This window comes from Rhinolophus ferrumequinum, chromosome 21 (assembly GCF_004115265.2).
Source record: "Rhinolophus ferrumequinum isolate MPI-CBG mRhiFer1 chromosome 21, mRhiFer1_v1.p, whole genome shotgun sequence".
NCBI classification, from domain to species: Eukaryota; Metazoa; Chordata; class Mammalia; order Chiroptera; family Rhinolophidae; genus Rhinolophus; species Rhinolophus ferrumequinum.
In genome coordinates, this window is record NC_046304.1 from 21,054,274 (window position 1) to 21,076,306 (window position 22,033).

General features: G+C 38.4%; 1 protein-coding gene across 2 annotated transcripts in view; it reads right to left on the reverse strand.

The window, feature by feature from the left end:
• MYO1D (myosin ID) overlaps window positions 1-22,033 on the reverse strand; it is a 287,794-nt gene that overhangs the window by 205,719 nt on the left and 60,042 nt on the right. For both annotated transcript variants that reach the window (XM_033091580.1, XM_033091581.1), the window contains exons 2-3: window positions 4,098-4,306; window positions 2,050-2,143 (exon numbers count right to left, since the gene is read on the reverse strand). In XM_033091580.1, the coding sequence (XP_032947471.1) occupies window positions 2,050-2,143; window positions 4,098-4,306 (303 nt within the window). The remainder of the gene's footprint in view (window positions 1-2,049; window positions 2,144-4,097; window positions 4,307-22,033) is intronic.

Consider the following 22,033-nt stretch of genomic DNA (forward strand, 5'->3'; position numbering starts at 1 on the left):
TTGAAGGTGATACTTAAAAGGCAGAACCTGGACGATCTCCTGCACACAACTGAAAATGGCAAAACAAGAAGTCCTATGTTTGTAAATGATGGGCTTTCTCTTCAATCATGATTTTTTTTAAACATTTTTTTTATTGGTTTCAGGTGCACAAAGTAATGGACATTTATCATTTATATCCCTCACACAGTGACAACCTCCTCCCCCCATCCACTACCCCTCTGACATCGCACACAGTCATTACATTTCCACTGTCTCTACTCCTAATGCTGTACTCAGCTTCTTGTAACCATATATATATATATAAAATTGTAGTTGACATAGAATTGTGAAATTGATTGTACTTAGTTATACATCATAAATGTGGTCTTTATTAGTTTAGAAATTGCTCATCATTTTGTTTGACATTATATGGAATCTCTCCTTTGTACCAGTTACTTAATTCATTCTTTATTCTACCCCTGCTAACTTTCTATAGAGTCTCTCCCAATGGATACGTTTGAACCTCATCCTACTCTTTATACCTTTGCTTTTATTTCACTGACGAAATTCCTCTTACATGGGCATACCTGCAGAAGTAACTCTGACTACTGAATAACCTGACGTAGCAGATCCACTATTCTTTCTACTACTATTGTAAGTGACCCTACAACTTTATCTCCTCCTGAATGAAAGTATACTTTTAAAATGTGGGGGGAAACTGCTTGCTTACAGTAAATAAAGAAAACAGTCTATAAAACTAAGGTAAGACATGCTTGTGAAAGACTGGTTAATGTGCATATGCCTTACTCCACTAGACCAACTGGGTTTAGAAATAAAATTAATTTAGTTCTCAGTTATTCTCCTGAGCTTCTGAGGAAATTTTTAAAACTTACTCATATCCTTGCCCTTGTCTTATTAGATTGCAAAGTCAAAATCAGAAGTGGGGATGTGTCACAATTAAGAAAAACACCTCTTTTGACCTGACCACCCAGCCCAATTAGGATGAAAAGAAGAAGGCCCACGGAGGGTAGTGTAGTCTAAATTCTCTTCTTTCACATCAACCCAGCATCCTTTCTTTCTAGTCATAAAACTGAAGATTGAAATGTGTGTATGGAGTGTTACTTCAGTAAATGAACACTGAGCTTCAAAGTAGCAACTCTGGAAAACCCTTTATTTCTCTTCAAAAAGACCACACCACGTAAGAAAGTCAAATCTTTCTTTCTCTTTTCTTTCCTCCCTCCCTCTTTCTTTCTGTCTCCCTTTCATTCTTGCTTTCCTCCTCTCCCCACCCCTCCCCTCCTCCTCCCTTCTTTCTCTTCCTTCCCTCCCTCCTTTTCTCCCTCCCTCCCTCCCTCCCTTCTTTCTTCCTTCCTTTCTTTCTTTCAAAAACCTCTCCATTCATTCCTTGCACATTTGTTAAGCAAATAATACTTGCCAAACACTGTGCTAAACGCTGGGCCCCAGACAGAGCACACACGCTTCAGCACTCATCTTACTGTGAGGTGTGATTGGCCTGGTATGGCTGAACCCCTTTTAGAAAATGAGTCATACTTAGAACTACTAATATTAGGAGTTCTAGTTGTGATATGAAGGGAAGCCACACATCTGCTCCCCAGAGGCCCCTTTCACTCTAGAGGAACCCAGGGTTCCTCAGAACCCAGTTTGAAAAAGATGCTGGTGCTATAGATAGAGCAAGGAACCTGTGAGAGTTTGAATCATCAGACCTACTAATGTAAATGGTAACATCTTTGCTGACCACAGATAACACTCAAGGCAGCAGTTATAAACTAGAATGGGGACACTTTGCTCTGTTTCACCATAATTTTATTTCGTTTTATATTTAGGGAAAGCTTACCATGGTAGTAAGCTTTTTTCTACTAAAAACAAATATACTAATAGAGTGATATAAATAAAAGTAGAGACTGCATGCAGTAAGAGAGTCAAAGTAATTTAATCATCAATAAATGGTTGATACATATCAGAGTTTAGGCCTAGTCAATTAAGTCTGTATAGAAAGTAAAACTCTAATTCGAATTCCCCCCCCCCCCCCCATTATTAGAGTGTCCTTACCTTTCAATCTCTGCTCTCTGACTGGGATTGGTGATGGCTGCAATGTATTGCATGATGTACTTGCTGGCTTCGGTTTTACCAGCTCCACTTTCCCCTGGGGAAAAATTGTGCAAGGCTTAACATTATAACTTAAACCAAGAGTAAGCTAATTTTTAATAGAGTAATTTAAAACTGTGATGTCAGTTGTTTATTTAAGAATCCCTTATGTTTCATCGGTTGCCTTTTTTGAGTTATTTCATCCTGTCTTGATATGGTAGTGGTTCTAACAGATCTGAAAATGGTGAGAAAAAAAAAAAAAACTATTGTAGAAGTACCATAACAAATTACAAATCAAAATTTACTTAGTAAAAGATATCGAGATAAGACGTAATAAACTCCTTAGACTCAAGTCTTCAAACGTGGCAGTGATTCTGAAGTCTAGCAGAAAAGGAAGAAGCTAGTGATTAAAACAGTGGCCACATCTAAATATATTTTAATACAACCTTATTTTCTATGGCAGAATTTCTTTTCATCTTAACAAGGACAAAATAATTCTTTCAGAAAAGGAAAGTTAGAGCAATTTTGGTTAAAAAGCAAAACAAGTAGCAAGCTCGACACATGGCGTCACAGAAAATGACTACTGGTCTAAGGGGAGAAGGAGCAATCAATTTAGAATTACCTACTCCAATTTTTAAATGTTTATGCCTTCTGACCCCAAAATGCCACTTGTAGAAATTTAGACTGAGGAAATAATACAAATACTAATATAAAAATAATCATCAAGTCTTAAGAGTATTTCTGTAGACTTTATGTCATAGTTAAAATCTGAAAATAATATGCCTATCAGTAGAGGATTGGGTAAATCAATTATGATTCAACTGCTCAGTGGACTACTACACAATTGTTAGAGAATGCACTGCTTCGATAGGTCTAACAAAAAGATGTCCATTATATGTTGTTAAATGGAAAAACAAATTACATAATAGCAGTTATAACATAATTATAATACAATTATACACTTCTGATAATTATATATACATGTGTGACTATATGTTTTTGCACATGCACAGAAAACATATAAAAGGATAAACACTCTATTGTTTATAGCTGTTGCTGCTGGAATTTTGGGAGGAACAGGGTCTTCAAGGGGAAGGGACGTTTTGCTTTTATTTTATGCACTTACAAAATTGTGTGCTTTTTTGTTTTTCCTTCTACCATTCAGGAACTACTGCTTTTGTAATTTGTTTTCATGAAATGTAGTCCTAGGATATAATTCTCTTAACTTCAACACGAAGTTACTTAACTCTTCAGACCCTTCCTATTCTCATCTATAAAGCAGAAACACAACTGCTTTCCATGCCACTCAGAGCTATTTTGATAACCAGAATGGAATAAAGATCATAAAAGCGTTTTTAAAAGTATAAAGCTCCTAATGCAAATGTGAGGTATTAGCATCAAAAGAAATTTCTGTTGTTTGGGAGAGGCCCCCCTGGGTCAGTGGGCAGATATTTTTCCTGTCCCCACTTCATTACACAAGATTCCTTGAAGAGCTCAGCTTTCCACAGAGTTCAGCTCCACTTCTTTGGCACATGAGTCTGTCTCCGTCCTTGTCGGGCCCCCTCAGCTATGAGAGCCTATTTCCAGCCCCAGGCCAGTACGTGACCTCCACACTAGCTCCCATTCACCAATCTGACTTTGAGTTCATTCATCATTTTGGGGACCTCTGGATTTCATTTTCTTGGTTGCATTCCGTTATTATTTAAAATATTTTTTGTCATATTTTATCCAGTACATTTATGTGTTTGACATGGGAAGAAGAATTTTCCATGTCGGCTTAGTCTACAAAATTGACCAGAAGTCCATCCAAATGTAGTATGTATTTGTAAACGAACCAAGAGTAGAAGGCAGTCAGAAATGATGTAATTGGGGATTTAATGTTCGTTACTTTTTTCCTTCTAAAAATTGCTTAAGTTTCTAACTTCAAAAGAGATCTAATCAAACGTTTGGAACCTTGAATAGCTAATAAGTATATTCTGACCATGGAAGTATAGGGGACGCCCTCTAAATACCTGATATCACAATACAAGTGTCTTTTGCTCGCCTCTTCATAGCCTTGTAGGCAGCATCGGCAATAGCAAAAAGATGAGGAGGTCTCTCGTACAGCTCACGTCCTTTGTACTGCTCAATGGTGTCTCTACCATAGATGCTCAGCGACTTGTAAGGATTCACGGAAACGACGACCTCGCCGATGAATGTGTAGATACGCCCCTTTTCAAATCTGTACAGAAGCAGAAGAAAAGGAAGACGTAGCTGTGGTTATACAGAAATGCTATTTCTTTCCTAGGAGTCTCTTATCTCCAAGAAGATGCAAATATCCCAGGAACAATTTCTGACCTGACATTTCACTGGTTCTGAGTTTACTTTCAGAGACCATGTTTGAGGCTGTGCTAAGATGCTGCTGCTGGAAGGGGCCAGTAGGGGTTCAAAGCCAAGAAAGAAGAAAGAATTTAATTTTTTAGAGGCTGGGGATTTCCTATTTCCACAATACAGAAAGGTAAGGAGATGAATGAAAAAAAAAAACAGTTAAAGAAAATCTCAGAGCTCTAGGAAGAGAAGAAATTGTAGTTAAAACAAGTCTTGAAATCTACTTAGTCAGATTTTCAATTATACAAAAAACAAACGTCCAAATACATTTATTTCTTTTCCCTCTTGAAACCCCACCAAAATGTCAGTAAAGGAATAAAAACAGTAAAATCCATAACAGAGAGGATGGTAGAGGAGACACTTCTGGCATAAGTCAAATTCATTTTTTAAATGACTGCCTAAAATTCCATGGTGTGGATATATTATTATTTATTGAACCATCCCCCTTCCTTCCTGCTATTTTGAATAATACCATAGAAAATACTCTTGACACATATTCGTACAAATCAGTGCTTTCGTTTCTGTGTGATAGATTCTCAGGAATGGGATAGCTGGTTGAAAGGTACATGGATTTTTAAAAGTATTTATAATATGATTCCACCGTTTTACCATAAAAGGCTAAAAAGTCACCCCATACATGATTTGTATATACAACCGTGCACAGATGTATTTTATAAATGATTACATAAGCATGGGAAAATATGGACGACTACATGTGATGTTTTATGTATCCTTTTATACATACAGTAGGGTGAGGAGAAGAAAGGTCATGTGAGCAGTTGGAAGGAAGCCATAGGAACAAAGAAAAAAAGGGTAAAAACAAAAAACCCTCAGCATATATGATACGACTGCAACTGCACAAAATGGTGTCTATATTTACAAAGAAAAAAATTTAAATTTAGAAAACCCATATATATATTCACTATTTATACATTAACCCACACATCCAAACATGTGAACTAGAGCTAGGTCAACACCCAAACAGGCAAGTGGTTGCCACCAACACACTCCACCTGCCAAGAGACAAAGGCAGACATATAGGTCACTTCTAAGAGCTGAATGAAGGGAGTGTCAAGATGAGCAAAACGCTGGTCCAGCAGCCGTGTCCCTAAGTACTCTTGTTGCAGGGCCAGTGCGGCAGCGAAATAAGGGAAACAACGGAGCATTTGGGACCACAAGGCAAAAACGAATCTGAAACTTTCTTCACCCTGGAATGAAGGCTATGGGCTAGAACTAGGAGTGGAAATAAACAGCTGTTGATCATGTAACAATAAATGTAAACCAAGATTTTTATCAAGTAGTTAGTGTTATGTTTAAATAAGAGTTGTTAACTGGGGCTGGCCCGGTGGCTCAGGTGGTTAGAGCTCCATGCTCCTAACTCCAAAAGCTGCCGGTTCGATTCCCACATGGGCCAGTGGGCTCTCAACCACAAGGGTGCCAGTTCAATTCCTCAAGTCCCGCAAGGGATGGTGGGCTGCACCCCCTGCAACTATAAACGGCAACTGGACCGGGAGCTGAGCTGCGCCCTCCACAACTAAGACTGAAAGGACAACAACTTGACTTGGAAAAAAGCCTGGAAGTACACACTGTTCCCCAATAAAGTCCTGTTCCCCTTCCCCAATAACATCTTAAAAACAAAAGTTGTTAACATTTTTCTGCTGTGGTTTTCCTGTACAGAAAGTGTCATAGGGTAGCTAAAAGCCCCGACTCTGGAGTCCTTTACATCTGATTCTGAATGCTCACATTGCAGACTTAATAGCAGTGAGATCTTGTGAAAGCTACTTAACCTCCATGTGCTTCAGCTTCTTCATCCGTAGGATGGTGATAATTATACCTCTCTCCCCCTGGCATTGTGTAAGTACTTTTAAAAAGGCAATTAATTTTATGCTCCCAATTATGTTCTGCAGGAAGATTTTTAATAAATGCTTTTATTTTATTAACACTGCTACTTAAATCAGAGCTATCCCTACATACGAGGAATTAATTCAAAGATCATAATCCGATTCCCTGCCTCAGTTGTCAATCAACTAGCAAGTATCCACAAGCAAAATGTCTATATAACTCATGTTCAAAGACCCACAAAAGTAATAAAAAGCTGAGGTTCACTACCCAAGCCTTTCTGGCTTAACCTGCAAATTTGCATGAATGCTCACCAGCTGTCTTCAAGGATAAGAATTAAAGGAACATGATTCTTTAGTTTTAAAAACAGGATCCAAACAGAAAAGAAAAAAAAAATAAAGGAGAAGGACATTAGAAAAAAAATTACCTCATGAATTTGGAACTCTGTGACTAAGAGGCACAGCAAACAACCTATGAGATTAGAATGTTGTTCTAAGATTCCAGGTCTGTCTAATCACGTACTTTTTCTGAAATTCCACTTTATTTCAAATAGCATATTTTGTTTACCCAAACTCCTAGGCATCACGTTTGTAAGACACAACTGAAATACATGTACAAAATTATCCAACGCATAACTCTTAACTTGGAGACAGTGGCAACGCTCAACAAAATACGGTATTAAATACAAATATTCAGCAATTTACGAAACGTTAGAATCTTATCTCATTTGAAACTCTTAAGTTTGGTTACCAAAGATGGAACTTTTGATTTGGTTAGGGCATACACTCACCGCTAGATGGTGCCCGTCTACATTTTAACACCAAACCACGGTTTCATTTTGCTTTGGAAAGCCTTAGGGTTTGTAGTTAGCACTGAGAGGTAATGTAGCTACCAGCTGCATTTGCCTCCAGGAGGAATTGCTGTAATTATCCTAGACAACCAATGGGATGATACCATCTCTTACAAGAGACCAAGGAAGGCATTTCTGTGAGCTCTGTGTGCAAACCTTTTATGACAAACTTTTATGATGCATTCTCCAAATATTTGTTCAGTATCTACTTTGGGCCAGACACTGGGCCTGACGCTGGGCATGAAAAGAAGAAAAAAGAACAGGGAAGTCTTATAAATAATCACAATACAGTACGATCGGTAAGATGATATTAAAAGCACGCACTGTGGTGGCAGATTATCACAACAAACCCCTTCAAAGGAAGAATGCTCAAGAGTAATATACAAGCTCCACAGTAGAGCACACAGGTCTTTTGTGTTCTGGCCTCTGCTTTGCACTGGACTCCCCTAACCACCCACACACTTCCCCCACCCACACCCCCGCCCCATCACTCTTGCCTTCATATCAATGAGCTATTTACAGGTCCCAAGAGCACCCTGACTTCGTAGTTTGCCCATGGGGTTCATTCTGCCTAGAATACCCTTTCCCCAACCAGTCTCTTCTTCCTCCGTCAGCTTGGCAGGTTCTCACTCCTTCAAAAACCTAAGCATCAGCTCCTCTAGGAAGCCATTCTTGAGACCCTACGTCTAACATCAGTATTACGGCATTTGTTCTGTTCAGATATTTTCTATAGAACTTCCCAGTTAAAATATAGCTGAACCGTAATTGATTTTTAAAACATAATTTCTTTAAGAAGTCACAAATATTTATTGAATGGGCCAGGTATGTTCACGGGCTTCTGAATGAAACAAAGAGGTTCTACAAAGGTTTTGAATTAATGAGCAGCAATTGAGAAACTATAAAAATGCCTTTGGAGGACAACAGTCTTTTCTACAGGCATTCTGAAACATTTATTAAAAATCAACAACTGACGACTCTCTTTCCGGTAGTACAGAGAGCGCTGACAGTCCATGGTGTGATCTGGCACCAGAGAAACACAAAATATCTGCACTGGACACGCCTAATCGACCTCTCATAAGAAGCAAGGAGCTGGGTGACTGTGTGTATGACACTTGAAAACATTGTGGGAAAACTAACAAATATTTTAGGTGGGCTGGCAACTCCTAATTTGCTGGACAGGGTGGGGAAGGTAAAGGATGAGCTTAGGGGTTCACACTCCCGGCTTCAGGTACCACAAAGTGACCCGAAAGCTTCTGTGTGTGCCCTGAAGGAGAGCCCTGTCCACCTCCTGTAGCCCCGGGCTGAGAATTCTGACAAATGCAGTGCCTCCTGATCGCAAGCAGGGAGAAGGACAAAACAATCGCTTTTGTGGTGTCTGCCAGAAACATATAACCTAAACCTAATCAGGAGGAAACGTAAGGCAAACCGAAATTGAAGGACATTCTACAAAATAACTGGAAAATTTCACAGTCAAGAAAACAGGGACAGGCAGAGTAATACTCCAGATTATAAGAAATCAAAGAGACGTAACGAAATGGAAGGCACGCTACGCTCCAAGGAAGTTTCTTGTCACCGAATATTCTTGCAATTTTTCTGTACATTTGAGATTATATCAAAATTAAAAGTTGCTAATAAAAAAAATCCAAATTCCAAGCTTGTTTATATAGTTGGTTTAAATTTTTATTAATTTCAAATAGGTAACACAAACTCTTAGTAATAGATTCAAAAGATATAAATGGATAGTGACAACTGTTTTTCTCATCTTTCTACAGTTTCCCTCATCAGTTAACCACTGCTACTGGTTTCCTGTGTATTCTTCTAGAAATAGTTTATGCATACATACACATATGCATACATAGTTTTTTACATGAATGATTTTTTTCTCTAATTAAAATCTGTATCGGGATAGTTTCATGGAAGTAGAGAATAGCTTCATTTTTAATGCCTGCATAGTATTTAATTTCATGGCTGAACACACAATAATACATAACCAGTCATTTAGGCTGTTACCAATGTTTTGTTACGATGAACAATGCAACTATAAATATAATGGTGTATGTATTTCTTTGTGCATATGTGTATGTATACCTGTAGAATGCATTTCTAGAATTAAAGTTGCTGGTTCAAAGGATATGTGTAATTTAAACTTATGAATTGTTGCGAAATTATTCTCCAAAGAGGTTACAGCAATTTATACATTCACCTACAATGTATGAGAGTTTCTGTTTCCTGGGTGTGGATTTTTTAACCAACAATGCTGGCCCATTTTGGAAGGACAGCCTATACTGCAGTTTTATTTTCAAAGTACACAAAACTTTGACCCCTTTTTGTACTGATGTACCAAACATTTGCAATGGTCATTAGCTCACTGCCAACTTTCAATAAGGTTCAGTTCACCTTCCCCAGTTCTGAGATGAGAATCTCTCCCAAGGGTGAAGGCATCTTGTTTCTGCTGCTTCTGGCAAAATCACGGTCTCCCTGTGACGGAGTCAAGTTGTGTTATCCCTTTCGTTAGGCTGTGCGTTTCTGAGATGGGTAGGGACTATGTATTAGAAAGATTATGAGTTTTATTTAGCGTCACACAGCCCTGGAGCCCTGGGTTTGAATCCTAGTTCTGCTAGTTACTGACTGTGTGTATTCATAAACATCTGAGTAAATAATAAGTGCCATGTGCTGGGCACTGTGCCAAGAGCCTGAGTTACAGAGGAGAACAGGCGTGGTATTATTGTACTCAAGGGTTTACATAAACAGACAATGCCATGTAGCTTAAATTTCACATATTTTATGATAGTGGGCTTAAAATTTACATATTTTCACTTATCATTCCTCTCTTGCTCCCGTTCTTTCTCCTCTCTCTCTCTCCCCTCTCTCTCTCTCTCTCTCTCTCTCTCTCTCTCTCTCTCTCTCTCTCTCACACACACACACACCCCATCACACTGTTTCAGAAAAGATTTAAGGCAATAACAAAGATAGAAAGGATGTGATGCAAGCTTACAGAAAGGATACGTAACCCAGCTTAAGAAGTGGGAGGGTTCAAAGATGACACCCTAAAAATTAAGTTACTTGCTATCTGAACTATTTATGTGGTGATACGATCTCCATATAAGTAGCTCTAGGTGCTCCTGGCTTACACTGCCTTCAGAGCATCCGGAAGAGGATGCTGTATTTTGACTTTTATTAACACACTGAAGCCTTGGAAGGGAACGCTTGAGAAGCACCATCAGAGGCCATCAGTGTAGTGTACGGGTATCCCTGGGCCCTTCCCAGCAGAGGAATGTGCGCCCTGTAACCTGAGTGCAGTTTAGCACTATCTAGCTCTATGATTATGGGTGAGTTAGTTAACCTCTCTGTGCCCCACTTTCTTCATCTGAAAAGTAGGACAAAGCTAGTATCTACCTCACAGGATTATTATAAGAAATGAGATACTCCACTCACTGGAATACTTGGCACACTATTGGTACGTGGTAAGAGTGCAATAATGTGACGTCCTACTTGTATTACGAGCAATACTGCAAGCTGTCTGAATGGCAGGAAGCATCTTTCCTCCACTCAGGTCCCACTGTCCAGTGCGTTGCATCTGTGATCTGCTGTGTTTATCCTCACAGCAAGGGTCACTTTTGTTAGCGTAATGAATCATGATCCAGCTTGGCATCATGTCTGGAAATCATTCTAGTCGATCCTAATGATCCTCTAAAGCCAAAAATCTCTCCCTAAAAATGTTTAGGCTTTCCACAGGACATAAGAAACTAGTTAGGGCCACAGGCAGTGGTTTTGACTCCCTGAGTTCATCTTCTCTTGGTTTTCTTCTCCAGAGTAACATCTCCTCACATGAGCGGCACAAAAGGTACTTAACCAGAGAGTGTGGTCAGGAGATGCCTGGCTGACTTTATTTTACCTTTTTTCTTTGTTTTTTTGCAATGGAAAAAAAAATTGTTTTTGACAAATACATGTTAAGATAGGGATCGCTTTTTCCAAACACATTTCTATTGTTTAGTAGGGCATGTATGTAGAGCAATATTAACTTTAAATGTTCTTATGGCTGGCTTTCATCTTATTTGCATTCATTTGTTCATTCATTCAAGCAAAAGTTATTAGGGCCCACGTTCCAAGCCCTGTGCTGGGAGCCCTGGGTAGAGGAAAGAACAGGCAGAGCGTTCTCCACCCTAATGCAGGGTAATGAGAAGGACAGACACTCAACAGGGGCTCCAGGAAGAGTCGCCCGAATGTGCACTGCACTGGTGGAGGGAGGGAACAAGTATTTGAGGAATCCAGGGCAAAACAATGTGACTGCACTACAGCAGAAACAGCAAGGAGAGAAGGACACAAAGGGTATGAGGGGGGAGGCTAGAAGGTGCAAAGGGCCTTGCAGGGTTGTGGAGCTTTATTACAAGGGCAGAGTTTGAAGTCTTGTGATCACATTCACTTTTTTGCAAGCCCCCAATGATAGCAGGGTGGGAAGGATTGAGTGCCTGGTACAGAGCAGTGAGGAGGCTACCACATTAGTGCCGGGAAGGGATGACTGGGGATTTAGCTGGGATGGAGCAGTGGGCAGGCTTTAAGAGTAGAAGCAGGATTAGACAGGACAACTTACTGGATGTGAGAGGTGAGAAAGAGGGAGGTGTCAAGGTTTCTCACATGAGCAACGGAGCAGGCCACAAGACTGTTTATTAACAGGGACAGTCGAGGAAGGGACAGTAGGGGAAGAGCAAAATTTTTAGGAGGCGGCCATGATTCAGACAGGCTATGTTGAGCCTGAGATACCTGAGAGATATCCAAGTAAAGATGTCTCGTGCTTTTCTTTTTCCTCATAATCTAATTAAACCCGATCCCTGGACACAAAGGGAATAACACAGAGGATGGCAAGCACAGAGAAGGCAACCTGAAATCCTTACCTGTCATGGTGGGCAAATGCTGAAAGGAGACCATATGCTCCTCTGCCCAAGTGAAAAGCAAGAAAAAAATTTAGAGGAGATACAGCTGGGTTCTATTTAATTTTTTTTTTTTTTTTTTTTTTTACTAACTAAATTTGATCATGTTAAGTTACTCTGTGATTCTTCTTTCCTGGTGTAAGAAAATAGTAGAAGCAAACACAACACTTCCCCCCATAAAGGCTATCTACTAGGGTCCCAGGCAAATTGGTTAAGAAAAGTGGAGCTATGCAATGGCTAGCTCTCAGTACACTGTTGAAATCTCTTGACTATGAAAGACACTTTTACCAATTACCACAATTCATTCACTTGAGAAAAAGGAAACAATTTATTGTATGTGTCAATGAAAACAAGATAAGTTTCAAGGGTATAAAAAAATCTGTTGGCTATGGCATAGCAAATCATACCCCCAGATACAGCGGCTGGGCTGACATCTGTAAATAGACTGTTTTTCAGTATGTGTTGTTTTGTCTGCTCGGGTGTCTGAAAAGGGTTCAAATTTCAAGTCTGTCACTGTGAAAAAGAGATTGGGCACAGGGCTTTCAGTCAACCAGTCTCTTTACAATAGATGAGTGAGTTTCTACTACTGGCTGGTGTCAGGACATTTCTGTACTGGGTATAGAGTCACTGTTAGGTTAGAGCACCTGTAACTTTAACACACTGTGGAAAATGAATCCCGAAATGATTCTGTTTTGATCTTGCAAGGAAAGCTATTCTTTTCATGAGACTATAAAAATCGTTTTGGTCATCATTTGTCAACCTATAGCTTTTAATTAGTATTTAGTTATTTAATTGACTGATTGATTTTGCTGAAATCCGAATAGAGGAAATACAGAGATTGGTGAACTGGACCACAGTTAAATCAATGTAAGTAACTGTAAGAGTCCTTAGAAACTACAGACCCTCAGACCAATAGATGGACGTTTAAATAGTCACATGCATTTAAAATTAGTAACAAACAAACCACAATGAACATGCTGCATATTTTACAATGTTAGCATATGCATAAATCACCACAGCATTATTTATTGATGAAATACTGAATGCCTAATGATGACAGGCATGATTATCTAGACCAAAACATAAGAATAAAACTTCCCTATTAATAACATGACACTATATTTCCTCTTCCAATGAACAGTAAATGTAATTTCTCTGACAGAGGGCTCAACTCATATATGTATTCCTTTTGATTCATTTCATGTAAAAATGATTTCCTATTCCAGTAACCACTGGCTACTTGGCATGCCCAGGGAAGCAGTTGAGTGCATTTTGTCTTAACCAAGGAGTGAGGCCTATTTATAAATCAACACTGCTCAGGAGAATGCAGGATACCTGGCTGGACCAGTCAGAAGACCTTTGGTAGTTATGCACATTATGTGAATTGATAACAATTATGCATTTTAAATTATACTAATTAGCCACTTAAACTACAGTACTGAACACTTAAAAACAAACAAATAAAGATGTCCAAAGACTGTAATTAAATAAATTTAGGATTTGCCCCTCCCCCACATTTATCCTGGTAGGAGGCCTCTTTACCTTATACCTAGGTATTCCACTCCCTGGGGCTCTGTGGATGACAGGTAACCTAACAAGTGTAGTGTACCCTGTCATTTTTAAATAACTATTCCTAATTCAGTAAATGACAGAAAACCTAATCTGTCTGCGACTTCACTTTTTAAAAACTGTAGTTCTTTATCCTGATTTTCATAACACGTGAAGCCTTTGATACATTTTAAGCAAGGTTTTCCCAGGTGTCACTGAGTCTTAGGGTACCCAGACAGGCAGTTTATGGGAACAAGCTGAGTAGTAGTTGTGGCAGGAGACACCGAAGAGAAATGTTAAGTAGTCAAGTGAATGGATTATTTCCATTTCAGTTACTGTAACATACATGTTTTAAATTCAATAAACAAAAGTCACACTAAACTAATATTTATTGTGCACCTACAGTGCCAAAAACTACATCAGATGTCTTTCAAGTATGTTGCTAATTATAAGTTTATTAAATAGTAATAGAAAATTTTCCAAAATTTACTTTGGTGACAACACATGCCCAGTTACAGGTAAGAAGGAAATTACCATATATTTGAGCCAATCTATCACCTAACCATCATCTCTGCTTGGAGAAATCTGAATTACAAAGCAAAGCTTTCACTGGCTTGGGAGCAAGCTCTACTTCTACTATAGAATGGATTGTGTAAGAGTACAGAAACCTGGAAAGTTTCCCAGGTGCTCCTAAGTTACATGTTCGGTTATTTCCTGTTGGTGTGAACTAATAGCCACCACAAAACTGAGCAGAGAATTTTAAAACCAGCAAAAATATTTATTGAATGAATAAATAAATGAGTGTATGGCCAGAAACTTTGTCAGCTGGCTCTCCTTGTCAGAAGTCTGTAATATCCATTAAGGCCACATTTCCTCATGTAAAGGTTTTTTTTTTTTTTTTGCATTGTCCTTATACTTCTTATATTTTGTATTTCTTTTGGCTTTAGTTTTTGTTGTTTTTTGTTTAACAATCTTCCTGGTATCTAAGGTAGAGTGAGGAGTTAAGTTCCTTTCCCTTATCAGCCGTGTAGAATTTATGTCACTTAAGTGGCCTTGCTTTTGGACTGTGGACAACAGCATGGGGGGAAGAAGGGAGGTCACACTGGCACACTTTTGTAATCCAACGTTGAAAGTGTCTGCAGGCATTTAGAACTTTCACAATGCTAATCTGGTAATGCTGTCACTCCTTTGATGCCAACAATCCCTAAAGGGAAATTAAGAATGTCAGATGGCATCTGCAAGTGACATATCAAAAGCTGCTAAGGAAAGCGTGGAGAAATGAAATGGAGTCACGCGAGTCAAGCTGCTAAATTACTAAAATCAAGTACATCGAGGCATGAGGAAAAGATTCTATTCTTGTTTTAACTAGCCTGGGAACTTCAACTTTTGGACTTTGCGGTTGTGCATCAATGCCTGGAGACATATATAACCCTATAGATAACCCTCTGAAGAATTTAGGAAAGAATGTTCATGGGAACAACTTGGGAAAGAATGTTCACATGCCCAGACCACCTGACACTCATTATCCAGACCACTGGACATGTGGAAGATTACCACCTTGGACCAATCCAGAGGCTAAATGTGTAGGATTGATTCATCTCAAGAATGTATGTTTTACTATAAGAACTCAACTTTTCTCTTTTCTTTGGAACACCTGGTAGTGTTTCCAATTTGCAAATCCTAAGACCCTTGAATAAAACTTGCCATTTTTAATTTTAGCAAAGTCTCCTAACTCTTGTGTGCTCAGTTGACACGGCTCACTGGAGCCCCTCAATAATGGCTATTCATTTTATGATAAGAGTTTTTATTATGGTAAGGAGAGGGCAGCTGAATTTAGAGTGATGTAAAGAGGAAATAAGAGACAAAAGACATCAACTATTACCACTCTGTAAAGAGTTCTCACCTTTACATATTTGAGATGTTACATTTTACAGCTTTATTCCTACATTGTAATCAAGTTTTCTAAGAAACTATGAGCCACATTTCTTTTTAATTTATTATTACTTATTCCTAGTACACTGCTGTGGGAACTAAGGGAATTTTTACTAAGGGAGGAGGGACCTGGACCTATTAAGAGATGAAAACAATCTCAAAGTGTTAAATGGGCCAATATTCAATTATGAAAATCATCACATTCCAAAGACGAACACGTTAATGTACCACTCTGCTTTATCCAGTCCGTCCTTCTCCACTTGTGAAAATAACCAAGTGTTGTCTATACTCAGGAATACCAGACATCAGGAAGTGAACTAAGAGAATAAGAATGTGGTGGCAAAGAAAAGAGTCAAAAACTAAAAACAGATCAAATACATCAGGAAATGGAAAAAACAAATAATTTCCCCTATTTTTTTAGTTCCTAAAGCAGAAATTAAATCATTTTTATTGCTAGATGAAACTGAGAAAGGAATTTATGTAAGTATATTGACTGCCAATTTAGACAATACTATAATATTTATTTGTTGTTTAAGTGTCACCCTAACCATGACTGAATTCAGAACTTCATAGACCAGTTAAGAAAAGCTTCAGCTGCCCTCAGAAAGTAGCTGTCCTCTAGTTCAACCTTGCTCATTTAAGCAGTAAACAGTTTCTCTACACGACTGTTAATATTACATTTCAAAAAAGTAAAAGAAAAGCTATGCCTACGTATAAGTAGCATTATTTCCGAATCTTAAATTAAGTTCCATTGTCCTCTGTAAATAAGAATTGAAACTAAACTATGTAACTGAAAAACTAAAACGATTAATATTCTCATTTTATAACTTCAGGAAATACTCTGTCTCAAGTTTTTGCTTATAATTCATCTAAGTTTAAAAAGTCAAGGGTTTGGCCAGCATGGCCAGTATATTTGGCAGAGTCAGGGCTGAGGATTCAGCTGGCTCAGTCCGTGTGTGTGTGCGCGCGTGTGTGTGGTGAGAGCCAGGGTGAGGACTCCACCAGTGCAGTGGGGTGTCCAGCAGGGTAGGGGTTGAGAAGGTGGCCCAGGCCCACATGGTGGCAAAATTAGTTACGTACAAGAGGACTGAAAAATAAATAAACATGTTGAGTATGAAGGGAGCCATATTTCTCACTACTGCAGAAGGAAATTACAAACATGGAAGGGAGAATGCTAAAAGAAACCCCATGGTGTTGGACTGAAATGGCGATATCAGTATGAACTCAGGATATTTAATATAAATAGACAAAGAAATAGAAACACCTGCACACCGATTTTCTTTACCCCACCCAACTCTGTTTGCTGACAAAGTCTAACAGCAATGGCACACCAGTAGCAACAACCACACCTACTACCAGATTTCAGTTTTCTATGTGCCCCACCAAGCCAAAAAAAACCCCCAAAAAAACAAACAAACAAAAAAAACTTTTTGGGGAAATGGCTGATTTCATCACTGGGACAAGGAAAACACAAGATAAGCCTGGCATCTAACTGAGCCAGAAAATAAGGAAGTGCTCAAAGAATGACAAGGACATGTCAAAAGGATGCTGCAGCCAACTGAACGGGACTTCTACTGTCCAAATCTGGGACAGTTTTGCTTGTTTGGCAAAACAGGAGCATGAATTTTGTTGCTGACTAGCCTTTGTGCTTTGGCAGGGTGTGTGGACTACGTCTTTTATCCTCTAAACTTTCAGGAGATGCATACCACTCATTCGACCAAAGTGTGGGGCTAAACTGGCACAACTTCATCATAAATGAACAAACAGCTCAGACCTGTGTTCTGTTGACAATATGGTCGCTCGTTTAAAAACTCTAATATGTGGATGCCTACACATCAGCAAATATGTACACGCTTTGCTAATAAGATCCTTCTTTGGATACAGCGAGGCAATGCATTTATTTACGATTTGAGTGCTGTCTTACATCAGGGCACTAACAACTGGATGCAGAGAGAAATCGTTTTGGTTGTTAACGTGTACAAAAAATATTTTTCTAAGGTTCATTCTTAATATGAACTAGAAAAAAAACTTTTTTTTTTTCCCGGAAACTAATGTGTAAGACATGGTATCAATTAAGTTGACTTACATGTTCTTTTTCTTCAAATGCTGACTAAAAGATTAATCACTTAGGGAAGAAAAATTTTTCTCACTGTTGACAATTTGTGGTTGAGAGTTAGCCTGGACTTTTAACTATAATTTTCATATTGAAATAATTTCAAACTTACAAGTTGAAAGAAAGGCATTAAATATCCCTCGCGCAGATGATTCCACTATTGTTAACATGTTTTCGTATTTGTCTTATTCTCATGTGTGTAGATGTATACGCACAAATATACACAGAATACTTATTTATACAGAATGTAATAATCTATTTCTGAGATCAACAAACTTATTTCCACCACAGAATTATATAATGTTTTGTTCTACAAATGATACATAACTCAAATTAGGAAAGCTAAGCAATGGTGCTAGTGAGGCTGCAGGTTTGTTTAGGCACGGTTTTAGATTTGGTGGGTAAATCAAGCTGTTACACACTAGTCCAGTAGACAAACTAAGCTGTCTATGGAAGCCAGGCCAGCAAGACAGGTAAGTGAAGCACAAAGGAAATAAGTGCATAGGACATGGTGGGGTTAGACAAACGTGTGACTATATAAAGGGAGCAGCTGGTTTAAAATATCTAATAGCTAGTTCTTATTTTGAAATGTGGACCAAGTTGTGCCAGAAATTCTGATTTTTCAAGATAAGCTAGAAATACTGGAGTTTTAAGGGATATGATCTTATTATAAATGGGACTAATGTTTAAAAATAAGAAAACTGGTTTAGGCAAAAAAATATTAATCTGTAACTTGTATGCAGTTCACCACACTACCAGCTGATATAAGAATAATTATCCTTTAATTTCTGGTGATGACTAATAGAAAGTTCTAATACCATAAATAGGAAATAGACAGTGTGTAAAACAATGAAAAAAATGACCCTATCCTAGGATCCTGTAGTTAATTCTCTTGCAAAGGAAGTGATGCAATACAAACTACACACAGTATACATAAAAAAGGAAGATTGAGCTGGCAAGGATTGATCCCATATTACAAAGCAACATCTGCAAAACAGAGCTTTTTTACAGGAACCTTACTGAGTATTCCCTTATAAAGAATCTGGTTCAAACACAGTAATTACCAAGAAATTTGTAACAATTCAAAAGAACAAAGACGTTTGTTTTTAATTTTTTTAAAAAAAACACAAACAAGGAAGTTCCATTTGCATTCAAAGGTGGACCTTAAGATTTATGTAGTGAAATCAGTATTTATGTATTCCTAATTAGCATGACTAATGTTTAAGTTTACTTTGGCTTATAGAACAATTCATCAATTAGTTAATCAAGATACTACAATTACTCATAAAATAAAATTGATCCAATTTGTAATTTTAAACCTCTATCATTCTTTAAGAAACATTTCAAGTCCCACCGCCTGTTCTCCATAAGGCTCTTTCTTTGGTGCCTCTATCTAGCCTAAAGGATGTCTCTCTCTCCGCTGGACATTGAGGACGCTAACCTCTCTACAACTTATTTGTCAATGAATCGGAAGCTGCACTGGGGCATTCCTTCTATTACCCTTCTAAGCTACTAAATTTTTAATTGCTATTTAATATTTCAAGTGTTTCCACATTTCTTTATATTCTCCCATAGTTCCTAAAACAGTGCCACTCCAACTGCTCCAGTCTGCAAATTGTTTGTTGATTGGTCTGTGATAAGTATGGAAATAGAGAATGTTCAGGAACTTTTATGGCAATTCGACATAGTTAACAGCCAAGAGAAAGAGCAGTGAACTCATTTCGTTCAACAAAGTTTACACCATGCAGTATGCTGTTAAAGTCTCAGGGGGAGGTCATGTGTGATACAAAGAGGCTATTAGTCACACAATAGGACCACGTTACAATGTAGAATACTTAATGACAGTTTATCAATTCTAGCTTAAAAGTACATAAAAATCGCAGAAAATGTAAGCATTTATTTTTATTACTTGTTATATTTACAATCATTTAAATTTTAACAAGGCCTGTTTTTTATTTATAGTTTAGCATGCTTAGCTCCACCAGGAAAGTAAAGTTTGTAATATTTATTTTTAATCCAATTTAACTTAATGCCTAAACCTTCACCAAACAAGCTTCACAGAATTTTTTTATTATTATTAATTTTTTTTTATTGGGGAATAGTGGGGAACAGTGTGTTTCTCCAGGGCCCATCAGCTCCAAGTCAAGTCGTTGTCCTTCAATCTAGTTGTGGAGGGTGCAGCTCAGCTCCAAGTCCAGTTGCCGTTTTCAATCTTTAGTTGCAGGGAACGCAGCCCACCATCCCATGTGGGAATTGAACCCGCAGCCCTGTTGTTGAGAGCTCACGCTCTAACCAACTGAGCCATCCAGCTGCCCCTCTGGCAGCTCAGTGACAGCTCGTTGTCTTCAATCTAGTTGTGGAGGGTGCAGCCCACTGGCCCATGTGGGAATTGAACCAGCAACCCTGTCGTTCAGAGCTCATGCTCCAACTAACCGAGACACCTGGCGGCCCCTTCAGATTTTTTTGTCTGGAAACGACACATCTTTTCTGAACGTAGCAGTTGTTGTGAAAGAAATTATGATGATGAAAACAGCTCCAGAGAAATAAAGATCCAAATAATTTGTACTAGGTTTCACCTGGAGGTGTGATTCCCTCGTATGTTGAGTCTGGTTTTGGAGCTAAAACTGATGATGAGGTGTGTTATTGGCAGAGATGATTAATGAAAACAAGAAAACCATCAAAATGAGACAGGATTTACACATAAAATATAAAGAAATAACCTCAAAACCCAAAGAATTCTTTGAAAGAAAAAATTAAAATGAAGTACTAAGTTAAAAAGCTAACATTTACAGGACAGTCGAACCCTGGCCGAAACAGCCCATAAGGACATCAAGGTCAGAGTTGGGCTGCTTGAAAGAACCCTCGGACCTGATCCTGGAAGAACTATTTCAGAGGCTGCAGGCTCTCTCCTGGGGTTTCAGAGAATCTCCCACAAGACGTAAGAGCTGAAGCCATCCTTCTCTGCAAGGTTACAGGCAACACTTTGAGGATTAGAGGAGAGAGAGAAGAGCATGATTACAAAAGTAATCTTAAACCACCACACCTAAGGGGTTATGCTGGGGTTTTTTTCAATTAGAGTTTAAATGTATTTTTTTAATGTGTGTTTAACATAGATCCCATTTGTAAATGAGAATGTCTGGCTTTGTAGAAAGAGTGCATTAACCTGTAAAAGTGAGCCTTCGTATGTGAATGCCTAAAGAGATTAATACACTTTTTAGATATTTCTCTCAGGAGTAAGGATTATGTCATCTGTTACTGTATTTTTATAGCTCACTGGGTGTTTGGCTTTCCAAGGTGACACTAGTCAGTTCCTTGCTTCTTCACTATGAATGAATTACTTATTTCTTTGCCTGCACTTTAGTTCCAGCGTATTCAGGAAAGGAGTGGTGCAGAGTAAATGGGGAATGGCATTTCCCATTTTCTAACCCTGGCAACATGTAAGGCGTAACTAAATAACATAAGGAAGTACGAATATTGGTGGACTCTGTTATTTTCTCTACTCTATACATATTACATACATACATAGTAGAGCTATAAATTAATTTCATTGAAGGAAAATTATCAGTTGTACAATTCAGATTTCTCAGAACTGAATTTTTTTCATGAAGGATTTCATGGCGTCAATTTAAACCAGATTGAAAAAAAATACAAAAATTAATATAAATTAATTCTACTGTCTTAATTATTAATAGGCGATAAAGAATAAACTATAGAGTTTAAGGTAAACATTTTATTGTTAGGTTGAAAATATAAAAAATAGTGGTAAAAATATTCAAACAAGATAGCCTTAGTCCCACTCTCCAAAAATCCCTGGTGTTAATAACTTCTTATATATCCTTTCAGAAAACTTTATGTTCCTATCTTCCATGCATGCATATTTATTTTAAAAATAAAATTATATGTATTCATCCATCCATCCATCCATACACATACATATATACACCATGTAATCTGATCTACACGTTGCTTTTTGCAATACCTGGAATAATATGGCAATGATTGTTTATACCCCAAACATTCCATCGATTCTCCCACATTGCAACCTCTTCTTGCAGTTAGGGAGGGCCATGTGATTAGTTCTGGCCAATGGGCTGTGGGCCATGCACAGTGAAGAGCTGGCGTGCACCCAGCCTCAGTGACTGAGGAAGCTGTGTGTGTGAGATGGCAGAGCCACAAGATCAAAGCCACCTGAGTGTTCAGTGGCTGCCCCGAGAGTCTCTCAGATCTGCAGATTGTACAAGAGTCAGAAATAAACCTTTGTTCCATCAAGCCACTGAGACGTGAGGGATGTCTGTGACTGCAGCATAACCTACCCTAGCCTCATCCAGCAATCTTTCCATATTAGCATAGTTGCATATCTCACTTTTCTAA